The sequence below is a fragment of the Vulpes lagopus genome, chromosome 2 (assembly GCF_018345385.1).
Source record: "Vulpes lagopus strain Blue_001 chromosome 2, ASM1834538v1, whole genome shotgun sequence".
NCBI classification, from domain to species: domain Eukaryota; kingdom Metazoa; phylum Chordata; class Mammalia; order Carnivora; family Canidae; genus Vulpes; species Vulpes lagopus.
The window spans coordinates 76,060,514-76,078,423 of record NC_054825.1 but is presented as its reverse complement, the minus strand read 5'-3'; the positions used below and the strand labels follow the sequence as shown (position 1 = coordinate 76,078,423).

General features: G+C 48.4%; 1 protein-coding gene across 1 annotated transcript in view; it reads right to left on the bottom strand.

Annotated features, from left to right (window-relative positions):
- RASGRP1 (RAS guanyl releasing protein 1) overlaps nucleotides 1-17,910 on the bottom strand; it is a 76,088-nt gene that overhangs the window by 11,437 nt on the left and 46,741 nt on the right. Inside the window, 12 exon segments of the mRNA XM_041743874.1 lie at nucleotides 20-172; nucleotides 762-798; nucleotides 1,515-1,659; nucleotides 2,279-2,388; nucleotides 3,035-3,139; nucleotides 4,474-4,554; nucleotides 6,021-6,296; nucleotides 8,502-8,618; nucleotides 9,631-9,804; nucleotides 12,770-12,923; nucleotides 14,085-14,216; nucleotides 15,085-15,147. Of these exon segments, the coding sequence (XP_041599808.1) occupies nucleotides 20-172; nucleotides 762-798; nucleotides 1,515-1,659; nucleotides 2,279-2,388; nucleotides 3,035-3,139; nucleotides 4,474-4,554; nucleotides 6,021-6,296; nucleotides 8,502-8,618; nucleotides 9,631-9,804; nucleotides 12,770-12,923; nucleotides 14,085-14,216; nucleotides 15,085-15,147 (1,547 nt within the window).

Genomic DNA, 17,910 nt, shown 5'->3' with positions numbered 1-17,910 from the left:
GTTCTCTGTGCCTACTTACCATGGAGCAGGTCTTTGGCTCCCAATGAGCAAAGACTGGATGCTGGCCCTCCAGCAGCGCTGTTCTCTGTGGGAGCTGCTGGGTTCTTGGCTCGCTTCTTGCACTCAAACACAACCAGATCTTTGCATTGTTTGTGGCAGTTCATCCCGCAGTCTGTGGACAAGACACCCTGGTCAGGAAGTCTTTCGCTTTCTTCTCCAGAGTCTCAAAACCACATTTGTGCAGTGCTCTCCTGATATATATGCCTGTCCTAGGAGCTAGGACGCCTCCTGTTCCTAACAAAGCTAGTAGCCTTCTCATTTGGTCACCTCTGGGTCTCACCATCTCGTTGAAACCCTCATCATGAGTCTCAGAATCAGAAGCAGCATCTACTGTCTTGGAGAGAAGTGGTGTCTGAGTCATCCTGCATACACTGCCTACTTTAAGGAGATCCCCTGGAGGCTCGCAGCTCTTATGTACCTTTTTATGACCATATGAAAACAGCCTCCCTACCCACCACCACTATTTCCAGAACAACCCACACAGAGAGAGGACCTCGCAAAGGGGAGCTTCATAACTGGTCACCCAGGTATTCCTCTTCTCTGTGGTGGCAGTCACTCTCCATGGGTGCTCTAGGGAAGCCAGTGTGGGGATGAAGCTGTGAACTGTGCTGAGAAGTGGATTCAATGGACAACTACTATGGATAAAAAATGTTTCCTCTAAGACCAGGGAAAACAACACAATCAACAAAGCTGAGCCTTACCTTTACATCGATATCCTTGTTTGATCACTCCCCAGAGCTATGAGACAGACAAGAGATAGTTAGAATGTACAGTTGTCAGTCATCTGTCTACTGGGAGGCTAGACGTGACACCCATTCCTTATTTCCCCTTGTTGTGCTCTCTTCCTCAAGTGGGAAGGAAACCTCGTTAATCTTCCCCATCATGACTCTCCTGACCTTAAACTGCAAACAGGAAGAGTTTGTGCTGATCAAAGTCAAATGTTCTCAAGAAGCTCACTAGCATGGACTTCGGAGACCTTCCTGAGGCCTGAAGTAGATGAATCGAAGAACAGACAGGTTTCTCAGGATTCCAAACTAAAGAACAAGTATACAGAACCCTGGGGTCAGGGACTGGGAGGGACAGAGGTGGGCAGAATCATGGGGCTTCTTAAAAGCAGTTCCTTTTGAAGGGGAAAGAGCAGGGATGCCTCATCGTTCTTTTCTCTAACATATGAATATAATTACTTAAAACAATATATCCCCAATTCAACCTTTCTTACCATTTGTCCCCAGACCTTATACAATGAAGGCAGAAATAAATCCAAATCCGGGAGGAATGGTAAAGATGAGTTCAGGTAAAAACCATGCATTTGAGAATGCAGTTATTCTGGGCGTTTACTTAGGCTATAAGCTGGGATGGTTGGTAAAGGTTGTGAGGTCTGTGCCTGGCTTAATCCTTAAACTGTCGAATACCCCTCCCCAAGTTAAACCTGATACATTCAAAGAACAACTTACAAAGCCAGCACAGTTGTCACAGAAAGTAGGTTTCAGGTAGGTGGTCTCTTGAAAGTTGTGAGGAAAGCCCAGGCCCAGCTTGGAGTAGATTGAGCTGGCCCTCATGAAGTAGGCTGTGATCTCGTCTCTGCTGATGAGGCCTTCCCTGTCAGCAAGTGACAGACCAGGTGTGAGTGGGGTCTGAGTAGCAAGAGTGGCTTCTAGCCTTGACATTCACCTTTTTTATCCTTGTGGGGTAGGACAGTATGTAGTGGCAGGGATTATTTCCGGGAGCTCTGCTCTTAAATAAGGATACATGGATAGCATGTCACAGCAGGGGGGAGGGCAGTATTCATTTCGACAGAGGTGTTCTTTGGCTAAAGTAGGTTTTCCTAGCAAATTTAAGGACTTGAAAAAGAAATTGAAACCGTATAGGGAGAGAAGTGCCTTACGTTGCGGTTTCTGACTTTAGACAGTACGTGACACAGCACTGGAGCCCACCAGCCATCCCTTCAATTTCATACACAGAACCAACGTAGGGCTTATGTAACCTTCCAAAAAGTAAACACGCAAAGTAGTATATAATCCTTTCTCATGATCTGCAGAACAAGGCAAGGAGCACTCATAGTTTTCCTATTGATAGTTGACTATTCGTTAACTGGCAGATTTACGGGGTCTTCACTTCTGAGGCATTCAAAACACCTGTGTTTTTCATAGTCGGTCATGGTCCAAACCAAACCCAGACAGGCAGCCACAGCCGCCTATTCCTGTACACAGGTGCTCACCTGTCCCTGTCCATCACACAGAAGGAAAAGGGGAAACTGGCGGCAATCTTTTCAAACTCTTCCTGAGAAATGTATCCATCCTGGTCGTGATCATAGTTCTTGAAGACAGACTGTGAAGAAAGGAGTTTCTTTGGTGATTACCAAAGTGAAACCCATCATTTCTCCCTTGAGCCAAAGGACCAAGGGCTGGAGCGTCTGCTAAAAGCCTCTCCTTGGCCTGAGTGAGAGAATGCAGAACCGTGCTCCCAGAGCTGCTGCAGGGAAGCAGTGGGGCACATGCCAGGTGTGCCCTGTGCTGGTGTCTACAGGGGGCCAGGGGCTTTCGGGTCCAATCACAAGTGCATCGACTGAGCATCTCCCTGGCCACTGTGTGCTCCAGCTCATTGCCCAGGGGATGCTCTCCCTCTTCTTGGCCTCCATTGCTTCTGCTAACAGCCCAGCTGGAAATGCTCCCTCCCGTCCTCGACGACTCCTGGTTCTATCACTTGTTGGCTCTCACTTTTCGATTATTGTACCACCCCGCTGTAACATGAGGCTAAAGTATGTTAAAAAATGTAACTCTTAAAAAAAAAAAAAAAAAAAAAAATGTAACTCTTGAACTGTCCTACAGGCCCAATATGAGAAGTGGTCCCCTGTGTGCACTAGGGACAAGTTTCTCACCTCTGTTTCTGCCACTGTGCCCCACCCACCACCTTGCATGTAAAACTAAGCTAGGCGGTGCACTACTTCTCTCTGCTGAAACACAGCTGTACTTACATCCACCATCCTCTGGACGTGTTTGCTAATGGTCTTTGGGTCAGGTTTGGGAGATATTCCAGAGGCCCAATCCACTACGACTGGTGGTTTTGAAGGTGTTAGTGGCTAAAATGAAATATTCAGAGAAATCCCAATGACCACAATGCAGTACAACGTACAACTCCTCCCTTTCTCACTAGCTGGTGGCTACATCTGTTGGCAACCCTCAGCTCCCTGCAGGGGCAAGGACCTGAGAGCCCACATGGAATTGAAATCAACAACTGTAATTCTGGCCAATGCAAGTGCACTTCAAAGATGACAGTGCTCCTCCCATTTATTCTCTTCATCTCCAGATAACTCAAAATTCTCCATTCCCTCTGCATTAAACCTTTTGTCAAAGCTATCAGAAAAGTACAGTGGATCATTTGAATTTCTTTTCCGTTCAGTGGATCATTAAATGCCCTTTCCGTTCTCTACTTACTAGGTTAGTAAAAATGTGGATGAAGAGAAAAATAGCTAAAAGGTGGGACAACACAAGGAAAAAGGTCTCAGGCCTGGACAAGCTGAGATGGAATCCATTTCTTTTCTTTCTTTCTTTTTCTTTTTTCTTTTTTTTCTTTTCGGAATCCATTCCTAACTGCAACTTGGCCCAATGAAAATCTCTTCCAAAAATGAGACAAGGTATCCTTTCCATTTGAAATGCCCTCTAACACCCTGAAAATTAAACCTGCCAAATATTTTCAGTGAAGAGCTTTCATTACAGCAGGAGCTAGAACTTGATCTTTCTGCATAGAGACAATGAAATCTAGCTACCTTAACTCTCCCCTTACGCACTATATGTCTGGGGGCTGGGAAGCTTGCCAGGAAACGGAGGGCAATACTGGTCCTTCAGAAGGAAGACTGACATCTTTACCTGCCTGTAGGAGAGGCAGGGCCAGACACAACCTGACAAAGTCCAGCCATGAAGCACCAAGACTGCAGGATTTTGAGGACTTCTCAGCATAAGGTCAAATTCCAGAGGAACATGGGATGATCAGGCTTTTCTAAGTATACATATTCTTACCAACAAATCAGAGAAGAGAAACGACTGATATGGGGATCCTTTGTAATAAATAGAAAGGCGATGTCACTGTGGCTCACAACTCTATCTCCGTTCTTTACTTGGTAAGTCACCAACTGACCATACCACTCACTGGGGTATGCTTAGTGCGCATAGTCATTTACCGTTCCTATATTCGTCTCATCCCTTCAAGTAGACTTCAGGCTCTTTATGGTCAGGAACTACTTATACAAATGTTGAAGCTTTCTCTGTTCCTAGCACAAGGTTGGGCACACAGTGGAAATATAACACTTACTACACTGAAGACAATTTTGTTCCTTAAGATGATGACCTTGATGAGCAGCTTGTAAAGTATCTATTACATGCACTAATTTTAGCATAAAAAATATGAACAACTCACTGGGGCTCTGTGGTTCCTTGGTTCCCGAGCATAGGAGAGCTCGTAGATCTCATCTTCGGTATAGTAGAGATCTAAGGACAACTGCAGGTCAAAGCAGAACACGGTTATTTGCTAGGCTGCTGTTTGCTTTTCCCAGGGCTGATGTCTTTCTTTCTGTCTTTCTTTCTTGGTACTTCCTCTGCTGCTGTTGGCTCTTCTAGTAGTTTGTTTTTAAAATTCACAATGTTTGGAGGATGTAACACTAGGGCAATAGGGCAAGTGTTAGTTCCTTTTTTTTTTTTAATTTTTTTAAATTGGAGTTCAATTTGCCAACATATAGCATATCACCAGAGCTCATCCCGTCGCGTTAGTTCCTTCTTGTTAAAATGTAAAATTGTGGAGAAATATCAAGATGTCCTCTTTTAAAATATAATTTAATATTTAAGCTTTCAAGCTTAGGCAAAAGGCCCTACTTATCTGGTCAGATGGTCCAACCTCACTTGTTTTCTACAACAGACCCCAGTTTAAATGATAAGAGGTATCATTAAATGATAGTAAGAGTTAATCAATTTCATATATCTTAAACCATAAAATCCAGAGGAGAGAGATCTTAGAAATAATCCTGTTCTTAACCTAGAGTCTATGGATGGCTTCAAGAGGTTCAGAACTCATGTATATTTTTTTGGGAAGAATGTTCAGTTTTCACCACATAATTTGTGATTCGAAAGTGTTAAGATCAGTGCATCTTTTTATAGGTGATGTCTAAGGCCAAGACCTGCCATAGTCACCTGGCCAGTTGGTGAAAGGGCTAGGATGTGAACGGTGGGGCTCTATCAGAATCACCATGTGAAGGGAGAAGAGGCTATAATTATTTTATTCTGCAAAAATGCAGATTAAAAACTGTTTAATGTTAGAACTGAAAGAGAAGTTACAAGCTATCCCAGAGATTACTCTCTCTGATTTATAGAAACAGAAACAGATTTAGAGTTACATGTCCACAGTCTAACAGCTGATGAACTATAGAATTGTGGGTATGGAAGAAGAGTTCATCTTATCTCACTGTGGACCCAACACGCAAATCCTGGGCTCCTGCACCACACATTTGCCTGTTCTTGACCTGAATGCCTCCATTTTTTTTTTTTTTTTTTTTACACTTACTGCCTTACCTTTTTTTTTTTTTTTTTTTTTTAAATGGGAATACACTGTCTGCATCTCTTACAAAGCTTTATATCCTGATTTGCTATTAGCTCCTCCCAGTGAGTTTAGGATTGCTTTCGTAGGGGGGTGGGAAACAGTTCTAGAAGTCCTAAGGGCATACTGCTTAAGAGCACAACCTCAGGTCCCTCCACCTGGGTCTGAGTCCAGGTTCTGCTGCTTAATCATGTGTGGTCCTCTGAGAAATTATGCCTTTGTGCCTCAGAATCTCTATCCATAAAATGGTGATAATAATAGTATCTACTTCAGAGTTTTTATGAGTATTAATTGAGGTACTATTATTTGCTAGGGTGTGGGGAGTGGTTTGTGGTATATAGCTAGTCCTTAGTAGTTGCCTCCTGTAGGAGCCTCACCGTCAGCAAATGCACCAAGTCCTTGTTGGCCTCTAAGGGCGGGGCCACCTCTTGCAGCTGGACCAGCTCATTGATATGATTGTAAAGGGCCAGCAGCTTGTGGACGTTCACCTTCCCATCTTCCAGATAGTCGGGCATAGCTTCGTACAGGGAGATGAGGTCCTTGAGGTGCACCCCCAGGATGGGGATCTTGAATTGGGTACACTCCCCATAGGCTCGCCGATAGTTGTCATAGTTTCTACAGGAGGACAGCAGCTCAGTCATCTCACCCAGAACCTACAAAATAGAAGAGACCCAGTCACAGGTACCCACCAAGCAGGGAGTATCGTCTGCAGTACTCTCAGCTCCTCCCATGATTTCACCCCATCCCTAATTTGCCAGGCAGGAGGTGATTCATCTAAAAGTTGCAGTTTGTGACTCCCAAATTAAAATTCCAGCTTATTTCAAATGCAGAATGTATCTACAAACGCAAGGTAGGCTTTACTTGATTATACTACGTAACTGAAAAATCTTGAGTGTGGTCTTATCATTTTTATACTAAGAAAAAATGAGAACCTGAGATAAAAATTTAAAAAGGTACAAGAATATACATTAAACAGTAAATGTCCCTTTGACCTCTGTCTCCAGCCGTGCAGTTTCCCTCCCTAGTGCCATCTGAATGCTTCCAGAGACACGTGAAGTGTGCTGTTGGAAGTGCTGACTGTACTGCAGGCGCGGGGAATTGCTGCGGGGCGTCAGGAGTCTCCAGCACATTCTTTATGCTCTGCTCTGCGGGCCTTCTCGCAATGATTTTCAGATGGGCCAAAGTCTAGGAAGTGTGTGACATTCCGTTCACAGCCCGGAATCCTGAACCAGAGATTCAGGTAACAGACCGATTCCCAAAAGAAAGCAAGGAAGAGGTTGACGCAGAGGCCCTAGGGGGCGGGTCAGTAGAGCCCACACCGTGCCCTGAAAGGGGCGAGGTTGCTCACCAGCCCAAAGAGGGAGCATCGGGAGCCAGCGTTCCTGACAAACACGCCTGGTCCACGTCTGCAAGCAGTTCGCAGAACCCCCTTCCCCACCCATGATGGCCATCTTCCTCAGAGGCAAGGAGGGAAGTAGAGACTGTCCACTAGTCGTGTCACAGACACAAAATAACTATTTTAAATGCTGCTGGACATCCTTTTAATAAGACTGTGGTCTAACAAGTACCATTTGCCCCCAGGGAGGAACTGGAGGTTTGGAGCGCACCTCCCTCAATCCTGATGAACTGGCAAGACGGCCTCCCTCTCACTCACCTCTTAGCAAACAGTGACCATGACTTTGAAGTAGGGAAGGGGCTTGCAAGAACTGGCTGTGCAGACCGCCCTGAGGGTCAAGCAGCCACCCACACAGAAGCACTGCTGTGGAAGAGGAGCGAGCCCCAGCTTCAAGAGAACTAACACGAGGGCATGTTCATCTCCATGACTGTCTCCCTCTGTCACTTCTGAGACACGGGCAATCCTTTCAGTGGTTCCACTGAGTTTCCGCAGAACTAGCAGGGAACTGGAAGGTGGGGTGGGGTAGCATCCCCGGAGCTAAAGGTGGTTGGTGACAGCGGGGACAATGAATCTGAGACTTCCCAAAAGCAGCTTGAACATCCTGGGACAACAGGGCAATGGAGCACAGACATGTCTCCTTAAGAAGAGCCTCCATGGAGCCCAGGAGGATGGGGGGGGGGGGGGTAGGGGGCACAGGGGGGTTGAGGTTAGTAAGGCAGGGCTGCTCAGTCCTCTCATGTGAGGTGGAAATGCTCAAAGAGCAGCTGTTAGCTAATCCAGACCACACACAGCTGCACTCATATCTTCAGTATATCTTAGTGGTTTGTATTCAGAGTAACAGCCCCGTGTTATAAAGGACTAAGTCTACTCTGTAAGATGTTAAGAATGTAGAAAAGTGCATAGGGTATTTAAGACGACTATTCCTCAAGAGAACACTGCTACAAAATGGCACCTGAAAAGTTAATTTTAAACTCTGGGAAAATTCAGCTGTCCAGAATGTCATTCTCCAAGCCATCTGGGAGGCAGGCTTCTGTCACTCACTATACATATTTGACACCAAACAACTACAGTCAACCGAGCTACTGTTTCTTTTAGGAAAACGTTTTGGAACAAGGTGCTAGAGCAAGAGAGTTGGTATTAAAGACAGTGACTGAATGTTCACAGGAGTAGAGGAGAGAGGCACACATTATTTCCGCTGACCGGCAGGGATGTGTACAGTGACAGAAGCCAGACTGAATCAGTCACTCTCAGACCTGGGACCAGTCCCATCCTATGGGTCTTCAAGGGTGGCGTGGCGGGGCGGGGGGGGGGGGGGGGGGGGGGGGGGTATTTGGTTCTGCCTCTCTGGCACTTTGCCTAATTAGCTGATGAAGGGTTACAGGGCTTGGAAATGCTCTCTGGGTTGCCCGCCGCTGGCCCTGGGGCTGCTGCTAAGGAGCCCAGAGGAGGCAGTGGCGCTCACCTTGTTGATTTCGTGAGGGACATGTGAACTTGTCTCCTTGAGCCTGGAGATGGAGCTGTGACACAGCCCGCCTATCACGGCCATCAGTGTATTGAAGTTCTGTAGCTGGTGGAGCTTCTGTGAGATAGGAAACAGAGGGCTGTCAACGTGCATGTGTTACACACCTCCGCGCTCTCCTGGGATCCTTCCTGATGCTGGCCACGGCCTAGGGGTCAGGGGCTGCAGCTTTCTGACTGTTCTTTCCTGTAGGCTTCATTTCAGACCACAGGTCTCAAGTCTAGCAAGGTGTCACATGTCCCTCCTCTGTTGCAGCAGTTCTGTGGGCCGTCCTCTATGTCAGCGGTTTCCAAGAACCACCCAAAGTACCTGTTTAACACAAGGACTTCTGGATCCAAGTGCAACTCTTCTGATTCCTGGGATCTGGGGCTGAACTTAGGGATAAACCTTCAGTCAATATCAGAGCAGGTGGGCCATGTACCAAACCGGGCCTGACCATGTAGAGCTAATAGCATTTGACATCCTTCATCGTGAATAACCAGACTTTAATCTTTAAGGACAAAGACTCTCTGGGGAATTCCAGTTATGCGCTCATACCACCTGTTTTCCTCTAACGAAGGCTGCCTTCAAATGTTAAACCAGGCCATTCAACACAATCTAGACTCAAAGACCTAAAACCTGGGAGACTGCCCTTTCCTTTGCCATGGGGGCCACATTTGGAGAAACAATGTAGGCTGGTAAGCATCTTCTGAAAATGTTAAAAGATCTAAGCAGATCTTGGGGTGCTTGACTGGCTCAGAAGAGTGTGTGACTCTTGATATCTTGGGGTCACAGGTTTGAGCCCCACATTTGGTTGTAAAGATTATAAATAAATATGTAAAAGAATTTTAAAAGATCTAACCAAATCTAAAAGTGTATCCTAATCCAAGAGAGTTCAGTATGGCCCTCACCATATTGCCCTTATGGGGGAAACAGAAAAGCCACGGCATCTAAATCTGGGACAGTTTACAGCATACACACTCCACTGTGGTTCAGGAGAGGAAAGCAGCTCCAGCCGACACACTGGCTAGGGGGAGGGAGAGGGGTACTTGACCTCAGAACCCAGGTCAAAATTCTTAATCTAGTCACTCACCTGAGCCACCTGGATGAACTTGATAAAGACTTCTGCCCGGAGCTGCGGGGTGGGGCGGCTGAGAACCATCAGTTGTACCCACTGGGAGATGCCGTTACACAGGGCAATGGACCGCTCCATGGTGGGGTTCTCCTTCACACAGCTATTCACGAGGTAATTCTGATAATCGGAGAACTGGGGAAAAAGAAACCTGTCAGGACGCCCCTCTAGGGTCCCAGGAGGCCCGAGAGGCACATCACCTCGGTTCAGTTGATGCTGTGGGGCACAGAGGCTCTTGGCCCTCCTCTTGCATGGCTTCCACTTGGCTGATGAGCCTGCAGATGATGATGATGGTGGGAAGGAAATCTTTCTTACTCTACCCCCAGCGTGGTTCCTCTCCATCAGAAGTCATGAGCACAAGTGGACGTGTGCACATCCTAGTTAATCCAAACACTGTATCCACGTAGATATTGATACCGTCCCTTCTAAATTCTAAAGACTACAATATAGAAGAGAAATCCTAGTATAGATAGTCCCTGACTACAATGGGTTGACTTAGGATTTTTTAACTGTAGAGTGTTGCAAAAGCCATATGCGCTCGAAAGAAACCATACTTTGAATTTTGAGTCTGGACCTTTTCCCAGACTAGCCATACACAGTGTGAAACAGCAAACTGCCGCTACCAGGCCGCCACATGATACCATAGGAATAAACAACTGATTCGCTTACAGCTGCCCTGTACTCCTATAAACAGCTCAATATTCAGTAAACTACAAGAGATATTCAAAATTTTATTACAAATAGGCTATGCGACAGGTGATTCAGCCCAACTGTAGGCCAACGGAAGTGTTCTGGACACGTGTAAGGCGGGCTAGGCTGAGCTACGCGTGATGCTGGTAGGTTGGAGGTATTAAATGGTATTTTCGACTTACGATGGGTCCGTGGAGCCCGGTACTCCCATGGTAAGTTGAGTAAGGTCTGTACTAGTTCTCGCTCCACTGCGAAGGGGAAAAACGGACAATCCTCCCAAGAAAATCTCTCTCTTCACCCCCCGAACCGCTGTTTTCTTAAAAGTGGGATCATAAAACCCACCCCACCCAGGGCACGAGACTGCCAGGAGCATCACAATGTACGAGAGCACGCTAACTTCCCGGGGTGCTACACACGTGCGCTGGCACCGCAGGCTCAGGCTGAACCAGAGCTGCTGGCACTTCTCTGGCTCATAAGCCTGAGCGGAGGCCGCGCGCTCAGCTATTGTTTAGTGACCATGGTTTTCCGACCTGACGGTGGCTGACTAGGCTGGCATGAACAGCCTCTGTGGACCAGGACTGTCGCCACAGACCACTGTCCCAGCGCCACGGCAGCCACCCTGCCCTGCCGCTGCTCTGCCCCAATGGCCCTGGAAGCCCCCAGGGGGCCGGCTATTCCCAGCCCTCTGCTCCCAGGCCCCCTTTGAAGTCGGACGTGTGACAGGGTTGGGCCAGTGACCGCTGACGGGCAGAAAACTAGGGGCGAAAAAGGCCTCAAAAGGGACACATAAGCAATCATACTGGTTCTGAGAGAAAGTGCCCAGGACTCACCCCAGTGAATGCATCATACCCCTCCCACTGTCAGTAAAGCACGGAGTCTGCTTATTTTTTAGAATTAGTACTAAATACTATAATTAGCACAAAATAACCAATGCCATTGAGTTTATAGCAGAGAGAAATTTCCCTCCAACTGCAGTCAAGGAACATTAATTGGGAAAACCACTTAGAACTGTGAACTGTGTAGGAAAAGTGAAAAAAAAAAACAAAAAACAAAAACCCACCCCGTTTTCTATGAGGGGATCGTGCCACCCATAAGAAATGAAAGTTCAAACTGATGTGTTCATTGGCAAGGGGAGCACGGCTTGAACCTGGGGAGCACTAGCTCAGAGTCCTAGTTCTAGAGTGATTTCCACCCCGCCTCGGGGATCTGAGTGCAGGCATCCTGGAGGCGCCCTGCCAGCTGGGGCCCGATTGCCCGTGTCACCCATTGCCCTTTTCAGTGTCGTTCCCTGGCACGGGGAGGCCCCGCCCACCATAAATGGCCAGGTGGAGCTTCCCAATCGGGGCCTATGGTTGGCCTGGGAGTGCTGGCGGGGACCCTGGAGGGCTGGCACCCATGAATGCATGGAGCTTACTTCCCGCCAGGGGCTGGATGGTCCTCCCACCTGTGTGGCATCAGCATGACGTCAGCAACATGGGAGGGGAGATGAAACAAACCCTGAAACCTGGTTTGTGGTTCTTCTAGACACAGGCAGACTTCATCAGCAGGGGCTGAGTGACATGGAGGCATGTGACTCCAGCCCCAGCTCTGACCCTGAGGGGCAGAGTGACCTCGCTTGGGCTGCATTCCCAGGGGTCCCCATCCCCGCATCTGGGGAACATAGGTCATTCTAAGAAATGCATCCAGCAACTGGGTGTGCTCTGCTTTTAGAGCAAAGCTGAAGACTGCCTCTCTGGTAGGGGTGGGGACTGAGCGGCCCAAGGCTGTCATTTCCCGGGGAAGCATATTGGCCACTATGCGAAGCTGGCATCTGCCACGCCGACAAGTTCTCTTGTAGAGAACTGAAATTCTTTCGTATCGTAGATGGAGTTTTTTAAGGAGCAAGGTTTGGGTCGGTATGGCTTTGGTCTAGAATCATGATGGACTGCTGGGTCCTGTCACCACGACTTCAAAAAGTAAAGTATATTCTGGGCTAGACCAGGAGCATCTGCTTTATTTTAGGATTTCCCTGAGCCATTCAAAGCCCATCCCAGAATAAAAACTCAAGGGAAGACATATCACTTTCCTTTTTTTTTTCTTAAGGAAAATTTGTAAAAATCTGGAAACGTGATGGGTGTGTATGCATACACATATGTGTGTGCGCGTGTGTGCAGGGTGTCGCGTGTGCCCGCAGCACTGCCGCGTGAGGGAGTGGTGGGGTGGCTCGCAGGATGGGAGAAGGGGAGCACAGCAGAGCGACAAAGACGTTTCGAGGAAATGTGCTCATTTCCTAAACTAGAGAAGTCTGGGAGGCGTGTCTAGCCAGCCCTGAGGGGCCCTCCAGGGTCAGGAGGTAGACGGGCTGTTGAGTTTCTCTGCTTGTTTTCTGGGGTGACCCAGGGAAGTTCTCCCCTGCCCCTCAAGCACGTACGGATATCCTCCGGAAGGACTTGAACTCAAGGTAGGTGAGGTGCTCCGACAGCTCCTCTGGCTCCAGGTGGTCGAACAGCAGGGAGACTTTCCGTTTCTTGCTGGTGTTGGATTTTATCCTCTGAGTCAGCTTCCTGGACCAGTCACGGGCATTGCTTTTGTGAGTAAACATGAAAGGGAGAAGACGGGGAAAAACAAAAATTAGTTTCCAGGGGGGTGCCCTGATGGTCAGGCGTCTGCCTTCAGCTTAGGTCCTGATCTCAGGGCCCGGGGATGGAGCCCGAGCTCGCGCCCGCACCCCAGCCCCACTCGTGCTCGCTCGCTCGCTCTCTCAAATAGTTCACAAGAATCTTAGACCCCGTAAGTCCATGCACACGTCCCACGGGAACGCACAAAGCACCGCCCATTAGCTAACTCCTCGGCCGAGGCAAAGCATTGAGCGGTTTCCCCAAATCCACTTTTTCCCGCACCCCCGCGAGCGGGTGGGAGGGCCTTGCTGGTTCCGGGCGGGCCTCCGAACCCGGCCTGGGAACCGGGGTCTCCCCCAGGCCGCACCCCGGGGTCGCGCCCCAGCGGGCCACCCAACGTGCGACCGCGACGCCCCGCACGAGGGAGGCTCGGCTCGAGGTCGGTGGGTCGCGGAGACCCCGCCCCGGGAGTCCGGGTGGGGGCGGGGCGCTGCCCTGGGCTCCACCCGCCTCCTCTGGACGCCCAGTGAGGGCGACACGTCCCGCTCATCTTCCCGGGGCGACCTCGGAGCAGAGAAGCCAGAGAAGCGCAGACTCCAAACTGGCCAAGCCCAGACAGCGCCGGGATCGCTCTGCTTCCCGGGAGGTCGGTGACCTGGCACCCGGGCCGCCCGCTCCGCCCCGCCCTGACGTGGCTGACCCCTCCCGAGGTGAGCATGGGCCCCCGCAGGGTGCGCCCGGGCGCAGGTGGGAGCCAGGTAGGAGCCGGGCCGGCCCAAGCCCGGGAGCAGGCCCCAGGGGCGCCAGCAGGGGGCGAGCGCGCAGGCGCGGAGGACGCGCGGCCTGTACTCCCGGTTTCCCTCATTCCTTCTTCACCGGGACTTTCCCCCGTCTGTCCCCTGCGCCTTGGTATTAGGCGCTCCCAGCGCTGTCCCCAGGGGGCTTCCCCGCTTCTCTGTTCCACGCCAGTCTTTTGGCTTTGGCGACCCAATCTGAGCCCGTCTGCGGGGCTTCTGGGGGGGGAAGGGCCGCCCTCGGGGCAGGGGGCGGGGGGCAGCCCCGGGGAGCCCCGGGGGGGGATGGGGGCGCAGGTGCTCTGCGGGGACCCGTCAGAACCCCGATACTCACATTTGAGTCGTGTCGATCAGGCGGCAGTGCAACTCGTCGCCGTTAGCCTTCACCAGTTCCTGGAACTCCTCCATGGTGTTTGTCAAGCTACCGTCCATCTTAAACATGATCCAGAATTCGGTTATCCAGTACCTACGAGGTGGGAAGTTAAAAAAAAAAAAAAATCCAAAACTGATGACAAAGACTCAGGCTTGGGTGGGTTCCTCCCTCAAAGGAGAATCAGAAAAAGGAGGTGGTTTGTCCTTCCATAGGCCCAAGAATACAGAATATATATTCAGGGGGTGGGGGATGGAAAGAAAACGGGCGCCCCGACAGCCCCGGCCCCTGCACACCCCACAGGCCTTGACAGGACAGGCGCGGCCTGTGCACCGCAACGACGGGAAGGGGCTCTGTTAGGCTCCGTTAGAGACCAACCAAATCCAAGGACCGGGCACTGAGTCTGTAAGGTACCTTTGCTCACATCTTACAACATACGACGGTGAAAAATAATGTACACACACACACACACACACACACACACACACAAAAGTTTTTAATGACTACAGGAGATTCCCTGTGACCTAGAATTAAGTGAAACGCACAGGACAACACAAATGGATTTTGATCTCAACTGCATTAAGAAGACCCGCTTAGAAAAAAACAACAAAGGAAATGTTCAGGACGGGTGGGGGGGGGGGAATGAATGACTATGACCATGGTCATACTCTTTTCTGGCTTTTCAAGATGCGCAAATGTGACCTACGTTACTTTTATAATTAGGAATAAAGACGAAATGACAAAGAGGTCATCTTGGTATCGAACATTAAGCTCAGGCACCCTAGCAAAAACTGTGCTCCAAGAAGGCGTCTCCAGCAGGCAGCACTGCCCTTTCCTGTGTGTCCAGGGGAGTTCTACAGATAGGACGAGAGGCGGGGAGCACGAGGCAAAAACGAGGAGCCCCTGCTTCAGTCTTTTCATTTCACCCCACTCCACGTATCCCATATGAACGTAGAGATGTTACCTTACAAAATAGCAGATCTTCAGGCAAAGCCCTGGTGAATTCTTTGCCAAGGCATCCTTATAGGTAGGGCTGTGGTTAAGGGAAACAGGAGCCTCTGTCATAGAAACCAAACAACTTCTCATCTTTGGAAGTACTTGCTAACCCCCCGCCCCTACCCTACCCCGTGCCCACACTGTTTTATTTTTTCTCGCCACAGGATAAAAACTAACCCGATGTATGCAGCTGTGTGCCTATTACCACCTGGAGGAGTGATGCTGGTGACCTTCTACACAGCCCACATCAAAGCGCCTTATGGAGGGAGATCCCAACATTTCCTTTGCAGAAGGGAAAAGACAAAGCCAACAGTGTGGAAAGCTGCTGACATAGGTAGCACCTGAACTGAAGAAGGGGCAAATGACCTTATGCCCATTCCCAAGAGGTTAGGAGTCCCACCGAAACAACTGAAAAAGAGAAGCCCCTTCTCCTTTTTTTTTTTTTTTTAATTTTTTATTTATTTATGATAGTCACACAGAGAGAGAGGCAGAGACACAGGCAGAGGGAGAAGCAGGCTCCATGCACCGGGAACCCAATGTGGGACTCGATCCCGGGTCTCCAGGATCATGCCCTGGGCCAAAGGCAGGCGCCAAACCACTGTGCCACCCAGGGATCCCAAGCCCCTTCTCCTTTAAAGTGTTTTGGGGAGTGGATAAACAAATTTGTGCACTAAATTAGAAAAAAAGGGAATGAATATTCAGATATAGTGTCATAATTAAGAGCAGCAGTGTGAAAAATGTAATATACTCCTGGAGGGGGTCAGCAGACGGACCTCGTAAGTTGTGATAGTAAGTCAGACAAGGCCATGTGAATAATCCAAAATACGATCAGAGGTCATGTTTAAGGATCTGTGGCATCTGGAATATTCCATGAGAAGGGCGCCATCCTAAGAATATGAAAGGACGGTGAGATCCTATTAAGTTTATCTCTTTAGAAATATGTAAATATTTAAAATATATTTTGTGAATATGTAAAATATATTTCCTTTATTTTACAACCCAAAGAAATGCAAAACCCAAACCCTTGGAGAACCTGGGTGGGTCTACTACCTTTGGTCAACAGGCTGAGGAATCGGGTGATGTCTACTGTGAGGCTAAGCCCTCCTTCCTTTCTAAAACCCATGCTTTCCTGACTGCAGTACAGGTTAGGTGAATTCTAGCAGGACCCCTGTGATGTGTCCAGTGAGCAAGCTGGCAGAGATCTCAGTTAACCGGGTGGGAGTGGTCTTCCTCCAGTGGGTATGTGTAATTTTAAACTGCTGGAAAATGTAGGGGTAAATACAGCCCAGTGAAGGTCCACATTTTAGGATCAGTGCTTTTGATTAGGAAGGAATCTGAGCTATTTGGGTGATTTTATATCCCTGTACTGTTTGAGAGCCATATTAGAATGATAACTTTGAAACTTCAATTTGGTAATATATAATTGTTTTAGACTTGTGATTCTAAATTGAAATTTTATTAAGTTTAATCATGGCTTTGGAACTTCTAAAATGATGTTAACTGCTTATGACTTTTATCTACTAGTTACAAATACTATGTAGAATTCAGGAAGGCATCTGAAGCATTTAAAAATAATTCAAAATATAAGATTCATTAGTTGTAGTTAAAAACCATTGGAAGTATTTAGTTAATTAGCATTATTCAAATTAACCAAACATTTTTCAAGGCCCCTTAAAAATGCGTGGTGAAACATGCTAGACTTACAGAAAGAATAGTATGTGCAAACTACACTTGAAGCCCCAAAGGGCTCTGGTTGTAAAATTTGTACTCTTAATAAAATCCCTTTAATTTAAAAACTAAATTTTAATGGATTTACTGCCCGTAGTATCTGCCCTCAAAAGCACCTCAGAAACAAAAACAAAAAAACCCCCACAAAAACACACATGTACAGCAACATGGATAATAACAATAAAAATAAGCCCAGGCACGTGATGGCAAACTTTATGAAATAAAAGGCTCTGATGCCTGCCTTTCTCTGGGCATAAAAGGTAAGAGTGAAAACAAGAGGACCTTACATTTCTCTCGGCTGTATGGCTGAGGGAACACCTGCCTTCAATGGAAAGAGCTCCAAGCATAAGGCACGTTCTAGATACATATGGGCCAGATTCTGTATTTTTATCACTTGATGCACTTGTCAAAATTTTTGTTCTTCTTCCTTTTCAATGACAAAGGGATAGAAAACATATTTCTCATCGAAAACAACTAAGTAAAAAAATAAAACAACTAAGTAGACATAGAAATCACCTTGGTGCCATTTATTGGAACTGCCACCAGGCCGCTCCCTGCCCAGCGTGCCGTGGCCCTGCATGCAGGCAGGCCCCAAGCCAACGGGTCCAAGCCACGGCCAAGGTGGCCTGACATGAGCAGGGGCTGAGGCCGAAGCCGGCGCACACAGGCCAGGACGGGAGGCTCAGGCACCTGCTGCGCCGCGGGGTGCATGTTATTGTCCCCTGGAAGCTTCAGGCCTCCCTCTCCGCAGGTGAAGGACCAGTACTGTTCTAACTGTACTTTCTAGGCACTGGAACCATTCAGAGCACGTCTTAAAAGCTATTTAACAGCGAAAAACCAGGAAGCATCAGGAAAGCATGAGCTATTTAATAATTCTAGAACTGCCAAGGTCAGAAAACAGAGACTCGGAGCGTGAAGAAAAAATCGTCCTGCTGTCGCTGCAGTCTTATCTCAGATTCCCTTCTTAGAATTTCGTCTTCCACCCTCCACCAAAGCCTGAACTTCTCACCTAGAAGTCCCAATACAGAAAGAGGAGCCAATGTTTTGCACCCACAGTAAGGCAACA